The sequence below is a fragment of the Tiliqua scincoides genome, chromosome 2, assembly GCF_035046505.1.
Source record: "Tiliqua scincoides isolate rTilSci1 chromosome 2, rTilSci1.hap2, whole genome shotgun sequence".
Taxonomy (NCBI): Eukaryota; Metazoa; Chordata; class Lepidosauria; order Squamata; family Scincidae; genus Tiliqua; species Tiliqua scincoides.
The window spans coordinates 201,907,853-201,933,755 of NC_089822.1; the positions used below are offsets into that span (position 1 = coordinate 201,907,853).

At 45.5% G+C, this 25,903-nt stretch overlaps 1 protein-coding gene across 1 annotated transcript; it reads right to left on the reverse strand.

The window, feature by feature from the left end:
• Window positions 1-1,370: 1,370 nt before the first annotated feature.
• Window positions 1,371-24,482, reverse strand: CDC25C (cell division cycle 25C). The gene is made up of 16 exons (XM_066612949.1): window positions 24,292-24,482; window positions 18,956-19,053; window positions 17,017-17,050; window positions 14,571-14,637; window positions 13,734-13,823; window positions 13,420-13,507; window positions 11,047-11,064; window positions 9,992-10,110; window positions 7,602-7,682; window positions 7,109-7,264; window positions 6,765-6,866; window positions 3,789-3,878; window positions 3,428-3,526; window positions 3,187-3,320; window positions 2,952-3,063; window positions 1,371-1,511 (listed from the first exon to the last, which is right to left on the reverse strand). Exons 1-16 carry the CDS (start codon window positions 24,480-24,482, stop codon window positions 1,371-1,373), a joined length of 1,620 nt encoding a protein of 539 aa, XP_066469046.1.
• Between the last annotated feature and the right edge of the window lie 1,421 nt (window positions 24,483-25,903).

The window sequence follows — 25,903 nt, forward strand, 5'->3', positions numbered from 1 at the left end:
TGCATTTCAGCCCCCATCATTGTATAGGCACAAGCTTTTTCACCACTGCCCTGGATCAGGGCTTTTCAGTCTCCGTGCACGCACACATTTCCAAGTGGTCAGTCTGTAATTAGAGATGGCTGCTGTTCACAGAAGTGAATGATACCTCCCAAGGTTGTCTCTGCAGCAACTGTTTGCTGCTGTCTCTTGATCTCTCCTCTGCTCTGCACTCTACCCTTCCCTTCCCTGACTGCCCCATCTTGCTGCAATCGATCTGCTGCCACTCCAGGCAGGATCAGGCCAGGTGAAGCAGTGTCACACCATCCCTCTGGTAGCAGGGCCATATGCAAAGTTGAAAAGCACTGCTCTGGACAGAAGCATCAAATTACAGGATTTGGCATGGGTTACACCAGTGATTTTCAACCTTTTTCATCTCTTGGCACACTGACAAGGCACTAAGATTGCCAAGGCACACCCTCAGGTTTTTGGCAACTGACAAGGCACACCATACTGCCAGTGGGGGGCTCACATCCCCATTGGCCCTACTAATAAATGATCTTCCCCAAATTCGTGTGGCACACTTGTGGACCACTTGCGGCACACTAGTGTACCATGGCACAGTGGTTGAAAATGGCTGAGTTACACCAACAGCTTGTGTGATTTTCTATAGCAAGTCTAGCACCCACTTTTTATGTCACTCTTCTGTATCTAGATGCTTCCCAACTAAGCACATTCAGAAGAGAGCACATGACCTTCTGGACAATTAAGAAATAGTTTACCAGACTTATTTAGAAGAGCATCTTCCAGGTAAGTGTTTGCTTTCACCATCTCCAAGCACTTATATCCAGGAGATTAAATGTATTTTCCCAATAATGTATTAAAATGGCTGCCACACAAGACAAGAATAGGTATGCAAATGAACCACAGACAGTTACATCATCTAGAACAGTTTATTCTTCTGTTAAAAAAAAAAATCAGACATTTAAGTGCAAAACCCTAAAGCAGCATTAAATAGTAATAAAGTCTTTTGTTAGTATCTCAGTTTCAAATAGGCTTATAAAACAACCTGGCCTGTTACCTTTGGACAGCACCTGGGAGACCACCTTGGATGCTGGCCAGTCCACTCTGAGTAAAATGCTTTCCCCCACATTATAGCATTGCCCATTCCACTGGGTCTCTTTCACTCAGATGTGTAACAAATGGGCACAATCTGACCCAAATGAGGCTTGTGGAAACAAGGTACTCCTTTCTGTACTCTCTGTGCTCTCCACAGCCCTACAATGGCCAGGTCTGCCCAGTCCTGGCACGCTCCCTTTCCTAGTCTCTGTGTAGCGTAAGCCATTACAGAGACCCCAAACTTAGAACAGTCCTCTTGGATACTGCCTCCAACCTTACAACTTCATGAAACGAGCAATTTGATCCCTCCTTCTCCGTTCTTCTGCCCATGTCTTGCTTTTGGTGCGGAATTTGAGCATCTCAGCCTTGAAGTCCTGGTGATGCATGGGACAGTAGCTCTGGGGCTCACACAGCTCCTGAGAGAGAAGGAGTCACATCAGCACATACCACCCAATTTGGTGACACGGAAACCAATGAATTCATCACAAACTAAAGACGTCAAATTGCAAATTAAAAAAAACAGCAGGTTGTTAGCCCTTAGTACGGGAAACCATCCTGAAGTGTGCCCTCCCCCATTAATAGTGATTACAGAGAAGGGACCTTCTCTGTTGTGGCACCTTTATTGTAGAAGACTCATGTCAGATGTCTCCCTGGTATCCACATTAATATGTTTTAGGAAGTCTATTTGCTCAATTAAACAATAATTGATGCATTATTGGTTACAGTGATGAGGCCACCAAGGCTTCTGCATCTGATCTTCCCATGCATTCCTTGGTTACCTCCCAACAAAACAAGAAGGATTGGTGCCAGGAAAAGACTCCCAAAGGAATGTGAGCCTCTTCCCATTCCTTGGCCTGGAAACCAGTTGCTATTGGAGCAACTTGGGGTTGGGTAGGTCAGTTGTTTCCCAACATTTCTTAGCACCCACACTTGCCCCATGTATGGAGAGCCGTGAAAGATAAGTCAAGGAGTGAGGGGCAGGAGCTCTCAGCTCCGACCAGAAGGAAACAGACAAGTAATTTATAAAAATATCAAAAGAGATTACCAATACACACAAGAGGCAAACATAAGAAAGGGGATGGGAAAAGGTCAAAGACAGGCACTTGAATTTAGAGGTAAACTGAAAAGAAAAACCTTAATGCAACTAACTAGACATAGCCCCACCTAGAGTGTTAGCTGCTGTTCCTCTGCTGTCCAAGGACTAGTCAGCAATGTACAGGTAAATCTCTGCTAGTGCTGGAACACAACATTCACTGGTTTGAAATGACCAGCTCCTTTCATTGGATTTTGCGGCAATTGAGATGTTACCCTTCTGATTGGCTAATCTGAAAGTGGGAAACTTGGGGTCAAACTCTAGAGCCTCTTTTTGGTCACAGTCAGGAGAATGAACTTGACTAATCAATAGGTGTGAGCTAAACCTAGCATAGTGTTGTCTGTTTCTGCCTGGAATATGACTTTGCTAGCATAAGCCTCTGGTATGTCCAATACACATCCTTTCTGGTGGATGTGCAAGTTATGGAGGTCCAAATGCAAACACTAACCAAGCACCAAAGCCAGCACCAAGTCTGACACACACACACGCACGCACGCACGCACACCCCTATTATAGTAGAGCAAAAAGCCCCATTACACCATTTGCTATTTAACCAGAGGGTTTTTTTGTTATATTTTACAATATTTATTGCTTTTTGTTATTCTAAGCCCCCTTCTAAGTTCTTTTGAATTCAAAAAGTGGGATTAAAAATACTTTGCATTTTTTTAAACTGCTGTTGCAATCTTTTTATTTGCTGAAAGCCCCCAGACTTTAAAGTGATGCATTCCTATGCAGTAGCCCTGAAGTCAAAGCTTGCTATTACCTTGTATTCCAGAAAGAAGTTCTTATAGCCACCCTGAAGGACATACAGTTCAGGATAGTGGAGTGCAGGATACTCATTCATGGCCCGGTCTTCTTTTCTCAGATACCGACACCTTCAGACAGCAAGTCAGTAGAAAGTCAAAGGGAAATCATCTAAGCAAGGAGCCTCCAAAAAAAATGTGTTTCTTCTGGCCTACAAAAGTTGCTCTCTGATATGTTCTTGAGACCACACTCACATTTTGGGACCCCTTTCAGAAGAAAATTCACAGTGGAACACAAGGATGAGGCGCTTCTGTGGTGTTGATGGGAGAAGGGGCTTCTTTAGGAACAATTCAAAGAGATCTTCTTGCTTATGAATATTCAGAGCCCCCTGTATTGGGGAGAGGAACGACATACGTAGGGACAACAGCCCTCATGCAACTCCCAATAGTTGTTTCCTTCCCCAAATATGGTTCATCAAGCACATAACTCCCTCACCTTGACATGCCCCCCACGATACTCATAGGGATAGCGACAGTCAATGATGCAGTACTTCTCTATAAGGCTCTGGAATTGATCGTGGAGCAGAGCTGCCACCTACAAGCACAGTAAAACAGTACTCAACTTCAGCTGCAAGGGTCACGTCTTCCATGCCCTACAGGGGCATACTGCCTGTTAGGCCAGTTAAACAGATGGGAACAGATTATTACACAAAAGAATGTTTAAAGAGACAGACAAAATTATTTTGCTATGGGAACTTCAGCTAGATTCAAGAGCAGGAGGATAAAGGAAGGGAGTGCAAAGCCAAAGTGCAGCGGGCAAAACAACTGAGCCAATGACACAGAGGGGTCAAGGGCACAAACAGCAGCAAGGGACCACCACTCACAGTTTCTGAAGTGACGTATCTCAGGTCCTGGTGCCTTCCTGCTACCATTGGCAATGCATACACCTAGAGAGAGATGCATACACAACCACATTTCATTTCTGCCCATTAACAGTTCTGGAGGCCCCTGGTTTTTCCAGGTATATAAATTCTGGCACAAGGCTATGCTCTTGAGTACACTTAAGATTGTGTGACGCCCCACTGAACTCTGTAGGATTTACTACTGAACTACAAAAGTTCAGGCTGCAAATGTTATGGCAATACTGAACATACCTTTTGACTTCCAGTTCATAAACTATACTCTGAAAAGCAGCCCAATCGCCTCTTAGTTCTTATGCTAGACTGCAACATTACAATGAAAAACTTAGAAGAAAATGGTTAAAACTGAAAACCAATATACTTCTACCAGAATTATATAAGTTGGGGAAGAACTTATATTCAAACAGCCAGAAGCAGACTAATGTAGATTAGGCCCCCAAAGGGCAATAATGTGGGAATGAAGAGGTACTTCAGAGTACAACTGTAACCATTTTGCTGAATGATTTGCCATAGTTGAGGGAACACCATTTGTTCTTTTCTCAAGTTAGTTTCCAGTTGATATGTATATGCCCTGACATTATCCATAATTTACTTTTCTCTGTAATCGTCCCTTTGGATTTGCCACTGTAGGGGTGACCCGAGGGAGAAGACGATCCCTCCCCCCACATAACTACACAGCTGTGAATGTAAGTGTGTAATCTGCGTTGTATTGATCCTTACTTCCTCTCCCCCCCCCCCCATTTCTTCTTGTCTCTTTTTTTAGACTATGGACCCTTTGGGATAGGGAACTGCCTCACTCCTTTCTTTTGCAAACTGCTTTGAGAACTCTTTGTTTAAAAGTGGTACAAAAATACTTTGAAAAACCAAAAATGAAAAATAAAACTGCTACAGCTAAGAGTTCAATTGCACTGTGTTGACTCAAGTACCATAGGTATTGGTTGCTTCGCTCTGAAAGCAATACACTGGTTAAAGAACAGCAAATGGTAATCATGTTGGTGGCCCTGAATAGCTGCCCAGGTATGCTCTAGTTAATTTGCTGAGAGCAAACACTTGTGAGTTAGGGAGTTTGTTTTGGTTGCTTGAATTCATTTTAAAAGTTTCAGGATTATATGAAAAAAAAATGAGAATGGTACAATATATTGGAAAGCAGTAAGTATTTAAAGGAATACAGAACTGAACCAAGAAGGATCTGCAGGAGTACAGAAAATTTATTCCCCAACTATTTCTGTGCTGTGCTATTGCGGTGCTTACAACTATTGCTTTTCTGAGCTTACAGCAGGCAGAGCCCATATGTTTTTCAGCTTGTATGCAAAAGGCCATGACTCCCTAGCATTCTCAATCATGGGGAGAAAGGTTCCCAGGGTACAGTGTTAGTCAGTGCAGACAAACACTGTATACATGGAAGGCTGGGGGTGGGGCTTCATGAGCACATAGGTAGAGGGTGGGGCTTGCCAGCTTCCTCTTAGAACCCCACCTCATCCCCTGCAATTTTGTGCAATTGTCATCCATGCAGTTGTAGATCTGAACAGGGTTTCACTGGAATATTATAGTACAACAGCAGTTACACTATATTGTGTCAATTGCAACATTCAGTGTCCATCAATCAGTACAGCAGTTCCTAAGGCTGCAATCCTAAACCTGCTTTCCTGGGAGTAAGTCCCACTGAACACAATGGGACTTACTTCTGAGTAGACCATAGGATTATACTGTGAGCATTTTAACATGAACACCTGTGTTTACAATTGTAAAGATTAAAGGCGCACAGATTAACAACTTCCCTAAAAATCTAAAGCACAAATTACACAGCAGGAGTGCTGAAAAACTTGTAAAAATAGGGTACTCCAGCAAAACTTGCTGAAGAGTTAAAATATTACAGTCTAGTGAAGACTTCCACTTTAGCAACCACTGATCTGCAGTGACAGAGGCCTGTGCCACACACAGTGACACATGAGGGTGACCTTTCTTGGGTGAAACTCCACATGCCAAAACATGTAGATTCCCATTCAGCACTGGTGGGGGCTGGGGATAAGAATAGGCCCTCAGTTTGGCTGTACTTGTCGTAAGAGGCGACTAAACAGCCACCGGGTAGCTGGGACTCGATAGCCTGGGAAGGCAGCTCATCTGAGAGAAGGAAAACTCTGATCCCAAACCTCCACTGCCTTGTGGCTACATCCAGTTATGGAAAAGGCTTCAGGAGTCAACCTCGAGGCAAAATCTGGAGCCGGAGTCCCTGAGGCAGTTCACGGCTGAACACAGTCACATTCTGGCAACTCCTGCAACGCCGCTGGAACCAACCGTATTGGCCTCTGCCTTTCCATTGGACCATTTCAGCGACGTGAAGAGGGGGGATTTGTTGCATGGGTAACAGCCTATCCTCCATACCTACTTTACCCAGGCTTCGCGCACTGGAGAGGACACTCTGTTCCAGAACCACCATTCAGAGCGTGACACCCTAGTCTTCCGAGACTGAAGGATGCCAACACACTGGTGGGTTTGAATCATGCCAACACAAACTTTCCAAACAAAGGGATACCATATTGGTATAGTTAAGATCTGGCTCAACAGCATGAGCTGCAATCCCACAAAAACATAATCGGAGCTTTACCTACACAGTAACCTTACAAGCAGCTCCCCAGATGGGTCCCAGAATCAGGACACAGTAAATGCTGCCTGCTGACATAAATTCAGTGCTACTGTACTGCATGCTCTGCCCCTACCCCTGAAGAGCAAGCATTGTAAAAACAGTGGCTGTTTAACATGTAGAAAGACTGCATCTCTCATCACTCTTCAACAAGCGGAGACATTCCTTACATCAGTCAATATCGAGGTCTCTCCGTCTTGGAAAACCACTCTCCCCCTGTCCCCCAACCACCAAGATCCATCCTTTCAGCTCAAAAGCTGGGAAGAACTCACAGTGGAGAAATCTCCAATCAGCTGCCTGAGGCCACAGTCTTGATCAAGTGCTCTGACAATCTCCAGATCAGAAAGAGAAGCTGTCTTCTTCAAAAGTGCAGCCTATAAACAAGGTGGTAATCATCAGCAAGAAGTAAGTCTATGGTTAGCTGCCTTGGTTGTCTGTCCCCACATTGACACACTGGGATTTACAACACCTACATCCTAACAGTTGACACCCTAAGATCTCTTGACACAAGCACCAGCCTGGGGTACTAAAGTCAGAATATAAATAGAGTTGCTATTTTGCCCTAATCCCAGCATTCAGGTCCTGGAGTTTGTACTTAAACCAAACAGGAACTTACACCAATTGGCTCCTCTGAGATTGGACTAGGTTTTCGTTTCACCTTGATGGAATTTTCATCATCTTGGCCCTTGACTGCCTTCCTGCAAAGTATAGGCCTATTCAGTTTTTCTGGCAGCGATGGAGAACGGAAGAGGCGGCTCTTGTTCATGGAGACCTGCTCAGAGCAACAGGTAAACAGGAAAGAAAGTCTGGAATATGGAAAACCAATCCAGCGCAATCGCTGCAGTGCCATCACTGCTATCAGTGCTTGGCAGCTCCCCTTAAGGCGGAATGGCCTGCTTCCAGTTGCGACCCACCAGTTTGGAAACCACTGCAATAACCCATCTGCTCATGCTTATCTTTGTCAGTTATTTGTGCCCTAAGAGGTTAAAAGGAAGACATATCCATTCCCTCTTGGAACACTTGGAGGAGAGCGTGAGTTTCTTGTTCAGAGCAATCAACCAGGTAAGAGATTGGATTTCCTATGCAGAACCTTAAAAACCTACACTCACCTCACTAACATTGATGTCCTGAGTAAGGAGAGGCCCAGACAGCAAGACAGCCATGCTGGAGAGGTGTCCAGCAGGTGGTTTCTAAAAGGAAAAGTACAGGTTGAGCCTCATTATTCACGTGGGTTCTGTTCCAAGCATTCACATGGATGGCAAAAAATGCACTATAGCAAATCAATTTTAAAAAAAGTTTCTTTGTTCTTTCCCTAAAAACAGCCTTGCTGACCTTTTGACTCTAAGATAAGAGTCATTAAGAAGACAGTCCATCAACCAGACCTCCTCCAAGAGCTTAGAAAGCTTCACTCAGCCCCTCCCTTCACCAATGCATAGTGATCCCCTTCCTTTCACTTGCTCAGGGAGAAGGGAGGGGTCTGCTAGAGAGAGAAGGATTGATGGATTGTCAGCCAACTGCCCTCTCTCTCATTAAGGAGGCTATTGTTAAAGGACTGTTCAGTTTTTTAAACTGATTTTAAAGGGGTGCATTTTTCCCCTTCTCCAGGGATCAGCACATTCCTTCTCATTTGCAGGGACCATTTGTGTTGAGTCAAATCCATGTATAAATAGGCTGGACCTATACAGCAAAAACCATCAATACAGAATACTTCATGGCACTGAATATGAAGATTAGGAAACAAGAACTGCTTTTGTTCCCAAGACGACAAACCAACCTGCCCTTCAGTTGCATTGATGTATACAAAATTACAGTAAACCAGAAATGAGGACTACTGTTTTTTAGTACCACAACATGTCAGAAATTCCCCTCGCCTTCTCCGTTTTGTGATATGAAGCAGAATGTTTCTATGGTGGTTTGGAATAGCATTGTGAGGTGACAATCAGCAGAAGTAATTTGGATCAGGATCTGGAGAGTTTTAACTAGCATTCCAGTTATTCATATGAAACTGTCTGTTGGCAAAGTACAATGCACAATTTTAGCAGAATTTAGTAGAAATTTTCCATATCACATAAAAAGTACTGAGCAGCAATGAGCTTGGAACAGATCTATTTCTGGACTGCAAGGAACCCTCATTTTATCATTTTACTGCTATTACTGCTGCTGTAGTAAATTACACAGGAGATGGCAATGGATTGAAAGTAAACTAGGACAGAATTTTGGATAACTGTATTAAAAGGGTAATTGAATATTGGAACTTCTGTAGGGGTTATGGATGTAGGAGGAGATTGATCACCATTCAAGGATAGATGCACTCTTAGTAAAATACACCTAAGCTGTTCAGCACAGGTAGGATTGCTTAGCAATAGCTGAAGCAAATTCAGTGATCCATTGTGGAAACCAGACTATTGCCAGTCTTTGGATCAGTGGCTTAGCTAAGGGGGTGCAGGGAGTAGCAGTCGCGCCAGGCAACAAGCTTTAGAGGGGCAACAAGCTGAGCTTGACACTAGTGGTCAAAATTGTGGAAAAAATAGCTATGTATGAATAATACCATCATGTTATATATCATTGGAAAGATGCAGAATGTAATTAAACATACCACATTAGAATATCTGTATTCTATCAAATGTTACAGCCAATTAACCAGAAAATGAAAACACAACTGCCTTAAAGAACAAAAAGTGGATTTCTTGAACTCAAAACTGACCTATGAGACTGATTGTTCTGAAAGCTAATGAGATGTTATTATGATACAGCATGCAACCAATAAGGGGTTAATATGAGTCAGCTCTCATTTCCATGTATCATAACACAGCTGCTCCTGCTAACTGGTAAAGAGGCACTTTTTCAAGTGCTGATCCTCTTATACTTAGCAGGGGGAGAATAACCATCCTCTTCACCCCAGCACAGTGTCTCTAACCAATAAGAGGCAGACTTTTTATTTATTAACTTAATTAAATTTGATTTTGTCATGGGGATCCCATGGTAGCAGATAGCAGCTATGCCACTAGCTAGGGGGAGGTGGCAGACCAAGTGGGTGGTGAACTGCTGGGGGGGAGGAGGCAGGTTTCCCCCCCATTTGCACTTTTCAAAAAGCCCAGGCATGATGTCACTTCTGGTTGTGACATCACTTCTGGGGCATCATTTTGAGCTCCGCACCGGCTACACATTCATTAGCTACGCCACTGCTTTGGATAAAATCCATAGTTAAGCAATTAACTTTTTATACATTTCCCTACTTAACAAGAGAGAATGTTTCCATTAGGCCTATTAATTTATGAGTTTCTCAGTGAAGTTACACACAACTCCATGACTTATCTCCTTCCAACCCCCCCCCCCCCAGCTAGTTCGCTCCAGGCATATCCATAGTTTTGCAATACGAACAGATCCAACACTGCTGTCTCAAGGCACTATGGCCATCCATGGCTGACAACATCTACTTTTCCATTTTCTAAGATTCCCAGATTCAACACATGAGGAAATCATCTCACATCCTTCTCACCTCAGTCTCTTCCTGCTCCTCAGGGCAGAGCTCTGGAAAGTCACCCAAGGCCTCAAGCATCATTTGTGGTCCGACAATTGGGCTGCCAAGATCTTTCATCTCATACTCTTCTAGACCTGCTGTTTCCTGCCAGGAGAAAAGATAACCAGTCTCAGAGGGGAAATCCACTGTTTGCCACAAGCATCATGATGATATATTCATGAGCTATAATAACTTATTTTTTATGCAAATGCTTCCACAACATGCCTATCTTTGTGACCTTGCAACCTGCAAGGGTATCTGCATCCTGAAGTCTGGTATCAGGAAAACAAAGGGCGAGAGTGAAAGGCTTCACATTCAGAAATGTTTAACAAGGAAGCATGTGAGAAAAATTAACACAGCTGGCAAAGGCGGGAGTGAACACACAAGGCATGCACAGCTAATATCTATATATAGTTATAGATTAGCAAATATATAGCTATATAATAGTGCTGCACATGGATAATTTTTTTGGCAAATGAGCTAACAAGGCCAGCCAGCCTAATCAGCTTTGGGGCAGGAGGACAGACACCCAGTCATTGCAGAAGAGCCCAACACAGAGAGGGCAAGAGAAAGCACACAAGAAAGTGGCAACCTGCTTTGCATGCATGAAGTTTCTCCCAGGAGAACGTGGTGATGGAGGCTTGGTTTGAAGCAAGGAAACTGAGGAAGGGAAAGTGTGGTATGGCTCAAAGGATGGGACTCTACTGGATCCTGAAGCTGGAGAGAGCACTTTGGGTTGAGCTGCTGTGAAAGAGGAGAGGCAGTGTGCAAGGATAGTGAAGTTCCTTTGTCCAACTAGGGAAACATTCATACTGCTCTCAAGACACTCTTCCCCAGTGCTTGGTCTGTCTAAGCAATACTGCAAACATCCCATAATGACAGAAGAAATGCAAGTGATGTTTATGGGACTATGCAAGATCACCTAGAGCAGTGGTTCTCAAACTTCTTGGGAGTTTTATTCCCAGGGTAAGACTTTGTGGGGGAGGGAGTGAGGGCAGTGATGTGATCCCTTGGGATCCCCCAGGAAGTCACACAGCCCTCCACAGAGCTCCCTGATGCTTAGAAAGTTGAAAAAAGCAGGCACAAAGAACTGGGGATTGCATCACTGCCCTCCCCCCGCCCCTTTAAAGAACAGGTGGGTTGTGACCCACCAGTTTGAGAACCACTGACCTAGATCAGGGGTCGGCAACCTTAAACATTCAAAGAACCATTGAGTTTGAGCCATTCTGGAGAAAAGAAAACCTCGGGAGCCACAAAACCCTTTTGACATCTAAAATGAAGATAACACTGCATATATAGTTTTTTTTACCTTTATGCTATGTATAAAAAAACTATAGTGTGTTGCATTTTTGAAATGAATGAACTGCTGCAGAGAAAACAATATGTAACATATTTTAATGTTACAAGATCACCATAATCTTAAATTTAGAATTACATATAAAAAACGAAAGAGCTAAAATAAAATACATTTAAATTAAATACTAATTTATTTTCCCAGGGCCTGCCCTAGCCAATTTGGTGCTATAGGCAAGACTTGGGCTGGTGCCCTCCCTAGCAGAAAATCCTGACCAACAGTAAATAGTCATCTTTGTGTCTTTTCCACAGTAATGTAAGAGGTACAATGAAATACAAAATCTAATGACTAGTATTTTTCAATACAATAAAGAGATTTATAGTTATTACTCCCCCTTGTATGTCCCAATTTATAATGCACTCCCCTCTTGTATATGCAACTTTTATAATGCGCTCCCCTCTTACAGGTCCCATTTTTATAATGTAGCCCCTTCTTGTAGCTCCCTTGTAGGTGCTGGGGCACCTTCCTTATGAGGAAAGGCTACCGCGTTTGGGCCTCTTCAGCCTAGAAAAGAGGCGCCTGAGGGGGGATATGATTGAGACATACAAAATTATGCAGGGGATGGACAGAGTGGATAGAGAGATGCTCTTTACACTCTCACATAACATCAGAACCAGGAGACATCCTCTGCCTGTCTCCTCAGAAGTCAGTCCCAGTAGAGTGAAGGGGCTTCCTCCCAGAGAAGTGTGGACAGGCTCCTCTGCCTGTCTCCTCAGAAGTCAGCCCCAGAAGAGTGAACGGGGCTTCCTCCCAGAGAAGTGTGGACAGGAATGCAGCTCACCCTGCTCCTTCCTGCCCATTGCCTCAGCAGTGCTGCGTCTCCCGCGCTTCTCCGGCCAGCCTCGCCTATTCCGTTCAGCCCCCTGCCTGCTGCAGGGCGAAGGAAGGAAGAGCGCAGGGAAGAGGTGCCCGGCTGCCCCCCCCCCCCGCACCTGCTTGCAGTGGGGTGGGGAGAGCAGGTCCAGGAGAGCACAGCTGCCCCTGCCTGCCTGCCGAGGAAGGAACTGCTGTGCGCGCACAGGGGTGCGCTTTGCAGGGAAGGAGCTGCAGCTTTGCAGGGAGGAGCGGCGCCCCGCACTCACCAGCAGCCGCCCGCAGCACATCGCGCCAGAGTGAGGCGCCCTCGGGGCTGGGCTGGCTGGGCGGAGGCCAAGGGGAAGGCACCCCGCTTCCAGCCCCCACTGGGGAGCTGCATCAGAGGACTGAAAGAGCCGCATGCGGCTCTGAAAACACAGGTTGCCGACCCCAGACCTAGATGAACCAGGAGTTCTCTTCAGATCCCTATTCACTCCCAAAAAGGAGACAGGAAAAGACAGTTTCTGCCAGCAATATTCAGCTCTATGAAGATTATGCCCCCAGCGAGGTGACAGAGCCTATGGGCTGCATGCAAAAGACTCAACAAGGAAGGCAGGAATGGAAGTTCAGGAGAGTGATGTGATTCTCTCCTCTCAAGTGCAGGGGGTACTCCTTCTAAAGGGTGGGGGAGTTTATCTGAGAAAAGGGCACTGACCTCAGGGTGTACTTCAATGTGAAGACTTCAGATTCTGAAGGGAGGGTAAGTCTGGCCTTTTTGTGGGTTAATGTGTTACTTTTGATTTTGCTACTCAAGAGAACAGGCAGTTGCTTTAGTAAGACTACTAATTTTAAGTCTTATCCTGCTCCAAAGGCACCTGCTTGTTGAGAAATATTCTGAAAGCCTGGTTCTCTTTATGTTACAGGCCAAGTGGTTCTAACAGTTGATCTAGATCCACTTGCTATATTAGTTTTCCTGCTTGTCTTTTGATATGATATGCCTGTAGGTACTATTTTTTTTATTAATATTCATTGAAAATGGATCAATATGTCAGAAAAGACACTTTTGTAGAAAGGAGATTTATAACATCATGCTATTCAAATTACCATATATCACTGTCTAGGATACAGGATGATTCCTCAAACCAACATTGACCCGTATTAAAACATCTAGAGCAGCCAAACACCTAATATCCACACCCAGACCTAGCTGAAATGTCAGACTAGCTATATTTAATATCAGTTCATCAGCAAAGCAAACAGTAGGTCACCTGCAACTGTGGTGGTCTCTTCCGCCTCAGAAGTGATCTGGGCATGTGCTCCCCTAGGTGCTTAAACAGGCCATCTTCCTGGGAGAAGAGAAGGAATAGTGCTGTGAGTTAGCCTTATTGCTAGAATCAAGAACATAGGTACGTTTCAGAAAAGCTAAAGCAAAATCTTCACCATGAAATGGAAAGGACATGACTGAATGCTTTATCTCTTGGACTAACAGGGACGTCCTGCTTCTGCCAGATCTCTTGGCTAGCTGCTTATGAATACTTAAACAAAACCCCATTTGCTGCAAGAGGCACTCACATTCTCCTTGTTTGTGGATGGACTGCTGATCTCATGGCTAACTCGGCGGACACAGCTTGGAGCATTCGGTGTACTGCACAGTACCTGGGACTGAAACACCAAGAGAGGAAAAATAAAAACACACTGCAGCCCGACATCCGCATGTTCCCTACAAGATGAGCAAATCTCATTCTGGCAGGAAGTAAATGCTCACCTGGGACAATTGGGCACATGGCCTCCTTGAGACTCTGCTGGGAGAAAGAAACAGCAAATCAGAAAGCTGGGCAATGCCTATTTTGCCTTGCCAATACCCAAAAGAGGTGTACTGATAAGACAGCACTATGCAGGCAGCAACATTTTTTCCCTATTGCTTAGCAAGAAGAATTGAAGCAGAATCTCCTATGCTTGCCCAAGACTAGTTAGAGAAGTGGGAATTCATTTTAATAATCCAGTCTTTAGCTTGTTAACAGGGTGCATTACTCTTCTGCACACTGGCTGTGAGCTCGTTAACTATGTACTTTTCATACTTCTAAGATCTGGGGTCAACCTGTAGAAGAATGAATAGCTTGGCAAACACTTAATATGCTGGCATGCCTGTATTTTGGCAAATGAGGAAGAACAAACAAGTGCAAGTGCTTTATATGGCTTTTTTGCCTATATGATCTAAGTATATGAGTAGCAGTCATGGAAATGCCACCCCAACCAAGGAAAGAAGATTAATGAGGTACATGAGAATCTGAATATGGACCAGAAATGCCAGAGGATTGGAATTTCCTAACTGAAAGCAACCAGTGAAACATGCTCATGAACGTACAGTTGGGCTGAAAGACTCAGTTGTCAAGAAGCCTCATTCCCTACCTTGGTGACCAGTAGGCATGCAAGTAAGCTGTAAATTGCTTTGAGATCCTTGAAGAAACAGCAGTTTCTTCAAAAAGATTTAAAATAAAAACAAGTATACCAGACAGGGGCAAGAGGTCTGGTCTAGAGGGTAGACCCTCCGTTAGCCCAAAGATAAACATCAGAAGGTCGCCCGTTCAAGGACACCGGCAGCTCCCTGAAGGGCTGAGAATGGGGAGACTTTGAAGCAGCTGAAAAGCCAAGCTGAGTGATTCCACCTGCTCTTGGTGTGAGCAAAAAGTGTCTTGGCTACCCTCCATGTGAGAGATGGAGCTGCTTGTCAGCCTGCGTGGGAGAACTGGAGGCCAGAAGTGAGACCAAACCAGGAAGATCCATTGGTTCTTGAAAGAAAGAACCTCTATAATTGTAAAAATCCCCTTGAGGGATTTAGATATGCCTGCCTATGTAAACTGCCTTGAATAAAGTCAGAGGAGTAATCTGATGACCAGAAAGGCGGTATATAAATACAGAGTTAATAATAATAATATTTATAATGCAGTTCCAATGCATTACAGTGCTCACAGCATTGATCAAATTAGTTGTCACTACACCAAGACAGGGTTTCCCACTTGTTGAGGTCCATCCCTAAGGCCTTCAGATCCCTCTTGCAGATGTCCTTGTATCGCAGCTGTGGTCTACCTGTAGGGCGCTTTCCTTGCACGAGTTCTCCATAGAGGAGATCCTTTGGGATCCGGCCATCATCCATTCTCACGACATGACCAAGCCAACGCAGGCGTCTCTGTTTCAGCAGTGAATACATGCTAGGGATTCCAGCACGTTCCAGGACTGTGTTGTTTGGAACTTTGTCCTGCCAGGTGATGCCGAGGATGCGTCGGAGGCAGCGCATGTGGAAAGCGCTCAGTTTCCTCTCCTGTTGTGAGCGAAGAGTCCATGACTCGCTGCAGTACAGAAGTGTACTCAGGACGCAAGCTCTGTAGACCTGGATCTTGGTATGTTCCGTCAGCTTCTTGTGCAGGCTGTGCAGCATGGCCTTTCCCAGTTTGAAGAGACACTTTGCCAACAGTCTGAGGCTAAGAGGCAAAGAAGGAAGGCCCATAGCCAGGGAGACAGACCAGGGACAGACTGCACTTGCTCCCGGTGTGGAAGGGATTGTCACTCCCGGATTGGCCTTTTCAGCCACACTAGACGCTGTGCCAGAACCATCTTTCAGAGCGCGATACCATAGTCTTTCGAGACTGAAGGTTGCCAATACAATATACAATACACCAAGAAAGGCATACACAAAGGAATCTCAGAACTGTCAAACTGTTTGATAGAAAGTGAATGAAATGCATCAGTGTGCACTTAAGGAAAAAATCAACACAGGAGAGAAATACTATTGATTTCCCAATAATGTTTTGGGTTTTAGTTTTTCCCAATGTTGCCCCTCAAACCCTATAAAAGTCAACACCAGAGGTCCTGGAGGCCTTGGCAAGCTGCTGTATTTGACAGGATCCCCAGAAAAAAAAAATGGTTTGCCTAAGTGCCTACATATTTACATACTTTGCACAATACTATATAGTATGGCATAGTTCACAGTATTTCCTCAAAACCCTCACTCATACTCAGAAGAGAAAACCTGATGGGCAAAGAACGCCTTCACACTTGTTATTCTCTGCTCCAGAAACACACTGATATTTTAAAGCCCAATGAAATTAGATCACCAGTTCCCAAACTTCTTAGTGCTGCAACTTAGTCTTTCGAGACTGAAGGTTGCCAATACAATAGTGCTGCAACCCACCTTGTCCTCTACAGTGGGTCGCAACATAATGCTCTTGGAAGCACTGCAATGCCTTATTATTGGGAGGCCCCGAGGGAGTCATCTGAGCTGCGCTAGGCCTGTGACCCACTCTATAGCTTTCATGGGCCTCAGAATGGCCTGCAGAAACAACCAGAAGCTACTTCCAGTTTGTGAATGCCACTTCCAGTTTGACCAAAAGATGCTTCCAGTGGCTTCCTCAGGCCATTCTGAGACCAAAAGAGTGGGTCATGGGCCTGACACAACCTAGAAGGGGCCTCCAGGACATCTAAATAAGACACTGTAGTCAGAGCCGAACTTAAGAGCTGTGGGGCCCAATTGGAAACATTTTTGTGAAGCCTCAGGTTTGCAGCAAATTTCAAAATACAAAGAATATAACACACACTACTGACTTTTTAAGAATTCAGAAGAAAATTAAAATTGTTGCTGTCCTCTATAAAACGTGAAATGTGGTATTACGTGTCTGCTGCAATGTGTTTTTGCATGTATTTGACAAGAGTTGATTACCCTGGCACGGAAGAAGGGACTGAGGTATGGGGCCCAATTGGCTTATAACAAGTCCTGATTGCAATGCTACTGGTAGCACATAGGCTTGCAACCTACAGTTTGGGAAATGTTGAGCTAGATGAATATGGATGCAGTACTTACAGCTTATCCTGGGGTTCTCTTGAACCTTTCAGACCTGCAACAGACAAATGGTCAGTAAAAAAAACAAAGTGCACTGAGGCTTAACACACAACTGACAAATGATGGAACAAAGACAATCCAATATGAGAAAAATTCCTAAGGCAGTAAGGGCCCAATCCTATCCAATTTTCCAGTGCTGGTGCAGTTGTGCCAGTGGGGTGTGCACTACACCCTGTGGTGGAGGGGTAGTCAGTCACTGAGGCCTTCTCAAGGTATGGTAACATGTGTTCCCTTACCACGGGGCTGCATTGTGGCTACACCAGAGTTGGAAAATTGGTTAAGATTGGGCCCTAAGTTAACCAGAAAGATAATAAAGATGAACATCAAGAAAATCTCCAAAAGATAATTCACAAGTTCAAGCAAAAATATCCCAGTATTTCAGATTCTACAGCAGATCTGTTACTGATGGATATTCTAGGTTTCCAAAATATATCTAGGTGCCTGTTGTGGGACTCTGCTAGGTACAAAACCACTGAAGTCAAGTTTGCCAAAGACACTAGCTAACTGACACAAGATTCACTCTAATCAGAAGCAGCCTGACATTGAGGCTATTTGATTGCAAGGAAAAAATACCATCAGAAGGACTGGACAGAACATAATTGGTACATTTAACCCCCATACTAAGGAACCACCTGCATGGGAGTTTCCTATGCTATTTGCTTGATGCTTTAGCCTTGAAGCACAAGTGCAAAATGTGGGGGGGGAGGGGGAAGGAAACTTTTCTCCTGTGGTGGCTCAGTGAATCCTGTCATGCAAATGGCTCACGTTGGTCCCACAACTGAACACAGACAGAGCACCATCTGCCACTGGATGGGTGGAGGATCAAAACTGGCTGGAGGCAATTATAGGGATTCAATGCATTTAACAGGCATATGACACTGCCTTATAGCAAGTTCAGTCCTTGGTTCATTTAGCTCAATACTGTCTACTCTAAACCAATTGCCAGCTGCAGGGTTCCAGACCCGAGTCTTTCTCGGCCTTAACTGGAAATGTCAGCAACTGAACCTGAAATATGTGTTCCTTTACTAAGCAGTGACTCCCCTTGCCACTTCAAGCACACACACACCCCACCTAGAACTTTCTGTGATAACCTTTCATTCAGAATCCAACAGGAATTTTAAGGTGGGCAAAATACTTTCCTATCAGGTTGCACTGTGGGTCCTGGGAAACTCTTTGGGCACTTTCCTTCCTAGCATACCATGAAGAGATTGTGAATCTACTGTACGTATATACAAGACTAGCTCTGGGAGCCTTAGTAGGGGCATGCCATGCAACTCCATTTGAATGCAGATGTAAGGTAGTTTTTGAACTGAACCAATTAAATGGTTATGTCAGCGCTATTCAAGGTGGTTGTCCATGGACCAGACCAAACAAATTTCTAGGAAAGAAACAACAGTAATAATATGGCACAGATATAGTAGTGGTCCCTGGCACGTTGAGAAAATATGCCAGTCCTGGCACACTGGAACAAAATTTCCAGTCCTGGCAGTTTATGGTTTATGTCATCTACCATTCCTTACACAATGTTATCTCATAATTTAAAAAAAAAAATGAGGTCCAGAATCAGGGATAGGACAATGTAGTAGCTATTTTAATAGCATGTAGCAGCACAACTCCCACACTGGAACTTCTAAACATGAGCTTAATAATGAGCACGTTCTGTAAGTCAGGTAAGATACATCACTTGGATCTAAATGAGCCCCATTAAAGAAAAAAGATCCAAATCAACTTAAGCCCAAGTATTATAAAGTGGTTTCAACGTTCAAGTTAATAAAAAGGATGGAAACAATGAAATGGTTTGACAGGCTTAGAATTTCCTTGTGCATTTGTTGCTTTTCAAACTACCAAAGAGTAGCAATAGATACAGAATATTAATTGTACTGCTGACAGCAGTTCTTACCAGTTTCCAGTGTTCCTGGGGATTGACTGAAGTTGAAGGCAGTTTCCTCTTCCCCATTACTGAGATTGGACAGATCTAAGCAGCGTCTTGGTGTATCCCTGCAAAAACAAAGAAAAAGGAATGGTTCAGAAAGGCATGCCTGATGCATCTCTCTCTCTCTCTTTCTCTCTCTCTTTGACAACCATATCAAAGATTTAGCTAATCTGTTTGTATCTGTTGCATGATTATTCCAAAAGTTTTTCTGTTCTCTGCATGCTGAGTGTTTCCAGAAGAGGTACTCAAAAGGTAACCCCCAACAAAGGTAAGTTAGGATTTTGCTCTGAAATGGTGCCCCAGAACTTTCATCAGAGAGGACCTGACTTGCACTTTTAGAAGGAGAGAAGGAAGGCACATTATTTTAGACTCACTGCAAGAGCATCACAGCCCTTCAATATCACAACAGTAGATATGAAAGGAGCATAAGCAAGTACAGTATAATTTTGTCCTAGCCTTGCAAAAAGAGTCATTAATTCCATCTAGAAAAGTTATTTCTTGCTTAAGCATGAGGAGCAACATCCATGTGGAGTTTAATGGATGCAGCACACAATTCAATTGCATAAAGCCTTACAATGCACTGTGGAGGGCACCAGAAGTTAATTAATCTCTTTAGAGCATATTCGGAACTACGGAAGTCTGAGTCTCTCTTCAGAAAACTGAAGCTTTGAATATTTTGGTCTGTTATTATACCATGGGAAAAGAACACGCATGAATAGAGTCATCAACTGACTAAAGGCCCAATCCTATCCAATTTTCCAGTGCTGGTGCATTCCTGGCAGTGGGGCGTGCACCACATCCTGTGGAGGGGAGGCAGTCACAGAGGCCTCCTCAGGGCCAGGGAACATTTGTTACCTGACCTCAGGGCTGCATTGTGGCTGCACCAGTGCTGGAAAGCGGGATAGGATTGGGCCCTAAATGTTCTCAGACAACATTCTTATTTGATTAAAATTAAGTACTAAGAGAAAAAAATATACAAAATATTTGAGTACAAATTATAGTTTATTGATATTGTATTGGCAACCTTCAGTCTCGAAAGACTATGGTATCGCGCTCTGAAAGGTGGTTCTGGCACAGCGTCTAGTGTGGCTGAAAAGGCCAATCCGGGAGTGACAATCCCTTCCACACCGGGAGCAAGTGCAGTCTGTCCCTGGCTATGGGCCTTCCTTCTTTGCCTCTTAGCCTCAGACTGTTGGCAAAGTGTCTCTTCAAACTGGGAAAGGCCATGCTGCATAGCCTGCCTCCAAGCGGGCCGCTCAGAGGCCAGGGTTTCCCACTTGTTGAGGTCCATCCCTAAGGCCTTCAGATCCCTCTTGCAGATGTCCTTGTATCGCAGCTGTGGTCTACCTGTAGGGCGCTTTCCTTGCACGAGTTCTCCATAGAGGAGATCCTTTGGGATCTGGCCATCATCCATTCTCACGACATGACCGAGCCAACGCAGGCGTCTCTGTCTCAGCAGTGAATACATGCTAGGGATTCCAGCACGTTCCAGGACTGTGTTGTTTGGAACTTTGTCCTGCCAGGTGATGCCGAGGATGCATCGGTGGCAGCGCATGTGGAAAGCACTCAGTTTCCTCTCCTGTTGTGAGCGAAGAGTCCATGACTCGCTGCAGTACAGAAGTGTACTCAGGACGCAAGCTCTGTAGACCTGGATCTTGGTATGTTCCGTCAGCTTCTTGTTGGACCAGACTCTCTTTGTGAGCCTGGAAAACGTGGTAGCTGCTTTACCGATGCGCTTGTTTAGCTTGGTATCGAGAGAAAGAGTGTCGGAGATCGTTGAGCCAAGGTACACAAAGTCATGGACAACCTCCAGTTCATGCTCAGAGATTGTAATGCAGGGAGGTGAGTCCACATCCTGAACCATGACCTGTGTTTTCTTCAGGCTGATTGTCAGTCCAAAATCTTGGCAGGCCTTGCTAAAACGATCCATGAGCTGCTGGAGATCTTTGGCAGAGTGGGTAGTGACAGCTGCATCATCGGCAAAGAGGAAGTCACGCAGACATTTCAGCTGGACTTTGGATTTTGCTCTCAGTCTGGAGAGGTTGAAGAGCTTTCCGTCTGATCTGGTCCGGAGATAGATGCCTTCTGTTGCAGTTCCAAAGGCCTGCTTCAGCAGGACAGCGAAGAAAATCCCAAACAAGGTTGGTGCAAGAACACAGCCCTGCTTCACTCCGCTTCGGATGTCAAAAGTGTCTGATGTGGAGCCATCGAAGACAACAGTGCCCTTCATGTCCTTGTGGAAAGATCTGATGATGCTGAGGAGCCTGGGTGGACATCCGATCTTGGGGAGAATCTTGAAGAGGCCGTCTCTGCTGACCAGGTCGAAAGCCTTTGTGAGATCTATGAAGGCTATAAAGAGTGGCTGTTGTTGTTCCCTGCATTTCTCCTGCAGTTGTCTAAGGGAGAATACCATATCAGTGGTGGACCTGTTGGCTCGGAATCCACACTGCGATTCTGGATAGACGCTCTCTGCAAGTACCTGGAGCCTCTTTAGTGCAACTCGGGCAAACAGCTTTCCTACAAATCTAAGGAGAGAGATGCCGCGGTAGTTGTTGCAGTCACCCCTGTCACCTTTGTTCTTGTACAGCGTGATGATGTTTGCATCCCTCATGTCTTGAGATACTCCACCTTCTCTCCAGCAGAGACAGAGGATTTCATGCCGCTCAGTGACGATGATCTCTTTGCAGCATTTTAGGACTTCAGCAGGGATGCTGTCTTTTCCAGGTGCCTTGCCAAAGGCAAGGGAGTCCAGGGCCACATGAAGTTCTTCTAGGGTTGGTTCACTGTCAAGCTCTTCCAGCACAGGCAGGCACTCAATGTTGTTCAGTGCTTCTTCGGTGACTACATTTTCTCTGGAATATAGCTCTGGAATATAGCTGATGGGACTCGTCAGCCTAGGAAGGCAGCTCATCTAAGAGAAGGAAACTCTGACCTCAAACCTCCACTGCCTTGTGGCTGCATCCAGTTGTGGAAAAGGCTTCAGGAGTCAACCTCGAGGCAAAATCAGGAGCCGGAGTCCCTTAGGCAGTTCATGGCTGAACACAGTTTATTGATAATGAAATACAAAAAGCCTTTATTAAGTATTAGTGTATCAATTTCTCTTTGTACTTCAAAAACCATGGGAAATTGGTCACCTTGATTTCCATGCCATATAAGCAGTAAAGACTTTGCAGTCTTGTATATTATGCAGGTTCTATAAATTAGGCTTTATGCACCCACGCTTTACCTTGGACTTTGAGCACAACATTGGGGTGAGAATGGAAGTGTAGAGGCAGAAATTCAACAGGTAAAGCTTCCTAATAATTTACTAGAGATATATCTGATGAATGAATGCCTGATAGTCAAGATCAGGGGTGGGCAAATCCTGGCCCTTGGGTCATTTGCAGTTCTTGGGGACCCCAAATAGGACCCCTAGGGAGCCCCCCCATCTCCAAGGGACATTTGGCTCACTGGAGACTTGCAGGAACCCTCACAGCCGTTTTATGACAGTTCCTGCCACCTGTTCTCAAAACTCCACGAGTATCTACAGGCTCCACAATGTTGAGGACCCCTGCTCTAAAGAGTTCAAGTCAACATATGCAGTTCTTCACCCATACATCCTCATACATAACCCTATAAGATAGGGTTGGGCAGAGACTGGCCCAAGTTAACTCAGTAAGATTCATGGCTGACTATAGTTTGGAACCCAAGTCTTCCTAGTCTTAATGTGACATTCTAATCTCAAAGTACTTCAAACTTAAGCCTGTCCTTTCCATAAAAATCTAAGGTGTGCAATGCTCACCAGCAACTTCATTATTTTTCAAAGATAGTTGTGAGTGTTACTTGAGGAAGTGAGCCATCACATTTCTCAGATTAACATGCCATCAGGTTTGGCTCTACCGGTGAAAAAGAAAAAAATCAACTCATGTAGCAGAAAGGGAATTAGCACTTATTCAGAAGACTTTGCGAAGGTTTCCAGATAACCAGAAGACAGCCAGGCTAGATATCTGAAAACCAACCAAGGATAGATGGCCAACACCCCCTCACCCACCCACCCACCAGAAGAGAACTATTCCAACTGCCAGTTGCCCAAGAACTGGGAGAAGCTGTAGAACAGTTGTCCCTCAACATACCACTTCACATGGTCCACCTGTTCAAGGTATCACTGGAAATAACTGCCAATGGCATCATCTCCAGTTCTGGGTTGGGATGCAGCAAACACAAGTAAGAGGCTCAAGGTGGACAGGAAGGTTTTTTTGAGTACAGAATAGCATGCTTTGGAGCCCTGCCCATTGAGCTGGGCCTCCTACCTCTGTTTGTTGTGTTCCTGCTCTCAGTGCCGGGTGCCAGGTGTCTAGGGGTCCAGCAAGTACCATCAGGCACCACCTCAAGTAGCACTGGTACCCGTACCACTGGTTGAGAAACACTGCTGTAGAAGCATCAGCCAAAGGAGATCCTGGTTGTTTTTTACTGTTCTGGAAACATTTTGATCGACATAGTGTGCAAATACATAAATAATAGGTTGAGAGCCATCTTGAGCACCTCCCTTGCTGCTGGAAAGGCAGAATGTGAGTATTTTTTTAAGAACATAAGAACCATCCTAGGAAAGCTTGGCTTGAATCAAGCCAAAGGCCCATCTAGTCCAGCTTCCTGTATCGCACAGTGGCTTACCAAATACCACAGGGAGCACACAAGACAACAAGAGACCTGCAGCCTGGTGCCATCCCTTGCATCTGAGATAGCCCACTTCTAAAATCAGGAGGTTGCACATACGTACCATCGCTTGTAACCATGATGAACTCTTCCTCCAGAAATCAATCCAATCCCCTTTTAAAGGCATCCAGATCAGGTGCCATCACCACATCCTGTGGCAAGGAGTTCTACTGACTAATTACATGCTGGGTAAAGCAATATTTACTTTGTCTGAACTCTCCCAACAACACTCAACTTTAGTGGATGCCTCCTGACTCTGGTGTTGTGTGAGAGGGAAAAGAGCAACCCTCTATCCACCCTCTGCATAATTTTGTGTCTCTCAATCAAATCTCTTCTGAGGCACTTTTTTTTCTAGACTGAAGAGCCTATTTAAAAATAAATAGATGAACACATTCCAGCACCAGGACGCAGCTTCCATTACTTCCAGGCAGCCCAAGCCTATGCATGTCTACTCAGAAGTAAGTCCTATTAGAGTCAATGGGGCTTACTTCCCGGAAAGTGGGGAGAGAATTGCAGCCAGTGAGCCCAATCCTCTGCATGTCTACTCAGAAGTAAGTCCCATTAGAATCAATGGGGCTTACTCCCAGGAAAGTACAGGACTGCAGCCTTACCCGGCGAACATGCTGAGGTTCCTGAAGCCGCGAGCCAGGCTGGAGAGCGGAGTCAGGGGCGGGGAAGGAGTGAAGGGCAGTGAGAGCTCGGCGTCCCGGAACAAGCCGAGCATCCTCCTGCAGCCGGAGCGGAACCCGAGGCGCCAGCGAGGGGAGTCCCCGGCCTCCGCGGGAGAAACGTTTTCAGACATGATGCCCCGCACAGAGGAGCAGCCGCCGCCGCCTGCGGAGAAGGCAGGGAGGGAGAAGCAGGCTCAAGCTCGGCAGTTGCAGCTACTCCAGCAGCGCTCCAGAGGCGGCGGTGTCAGCTCCTCTTGCCTTAAAAAGGCTTCCCCCTCTCACCGGGAAGGAGCAAACTTGAATGTCAACACCGTTCTAAGAACTCAAACCTGCCGCCCCGCCGCTGACCAATCAGCGACGCCGCTCCGGTCGCGTGCCAAAGAAGCCCTTGCTCGGCATTCTACAGCTTCCTTATTGGCTAGCTCAAGCCCTGTATGTCAGCGAGTACCAGAACGCCGATTGTGAGAGAATGTGGCGGGAGGGCGGGACCCAATGACGTCACTTGTTTATTGGCGGACCGCCGCGAGGGAATCCCCGCCTTCCTTTTGTGCCGGCTGAACCACCAATAGCGTGACGAGTGGCCGCCCTGGGGCTTCTGCTGCGCGATAGGCGTGTCCCAGCCCCGCCCCGCCCCTCCTGCGTACTGGAGGGGGATTTAAATGGTGGGAGGGGTGCAGTTGCTCCCTGCAGGCATGTTATTACTTGAGCATAAACTATGCAGCCTGGGAGTTACCTGCTGGATGCCTGGGTTCCTGAGGCTAGCAGGTGTCAGCGGGCTTGGGGGATGGAGGCGGTGCTGGGCTTCCCCAGAAACTGGCTGCTACTGGCTGTTTCCTTCTGCTCTCTTGGCCCCCTGAGTGCTGGGGGTTTCGCTGCACAGTGACTTGTTTCATGGTTATAGACTAGAGCAGAGCTGTCACTCCACCAGGGGTACTTGTGCCACTCAGCTTGGTGGTACTGGAAGTGGTGTCTGGTGATGCTCATGGGGCCCCAAGAGCCCTGCCATGCGGCAGTGAGGCCAGCAACACAATGCAACAGGCAACTGTAGGAGGCTCAGCTTGGTAGGCAGAGGTCCAGTGTGCGCTCTCTGCATGCTCCAAGAAAGCTTTCCTGTCTGCCCTGAGCCTCTTCACACGTTAATCTGGCCTCCTGCATCTGGAAGTAACTGGTGACGACATCATTGCTAGTTACTTCCAGTAGTACTTCCAAATGGGTGGATGATACAAAGAGGTACAGCAGGGGTCAAATGTTGAGAAGCAGTGGGCTAGAGCACTTTTGCAACCGCCTTTTTCTAGAGTAGGAAGTTCAATCCACCCAAGATGGCCTGCTCCTGCTCTCTGCACCCTGCCTACAATGCTGAAGTTCTTCTCTAGTAGGCCCAATGGAGCTGTATCGGCTCCCTCGCCTTGTGTTTTTTGAAACTTACAGAAATGCAGGCTGAGATAACCACTACACTGTTCTGGTGTTGTGTCCTGTTTTGCTTTGTTCAGAAATGTGACTTTGTGCTGCAGGTATGATGCTGCTACAGGAGTTTGCTAGTTCTGTATTATGA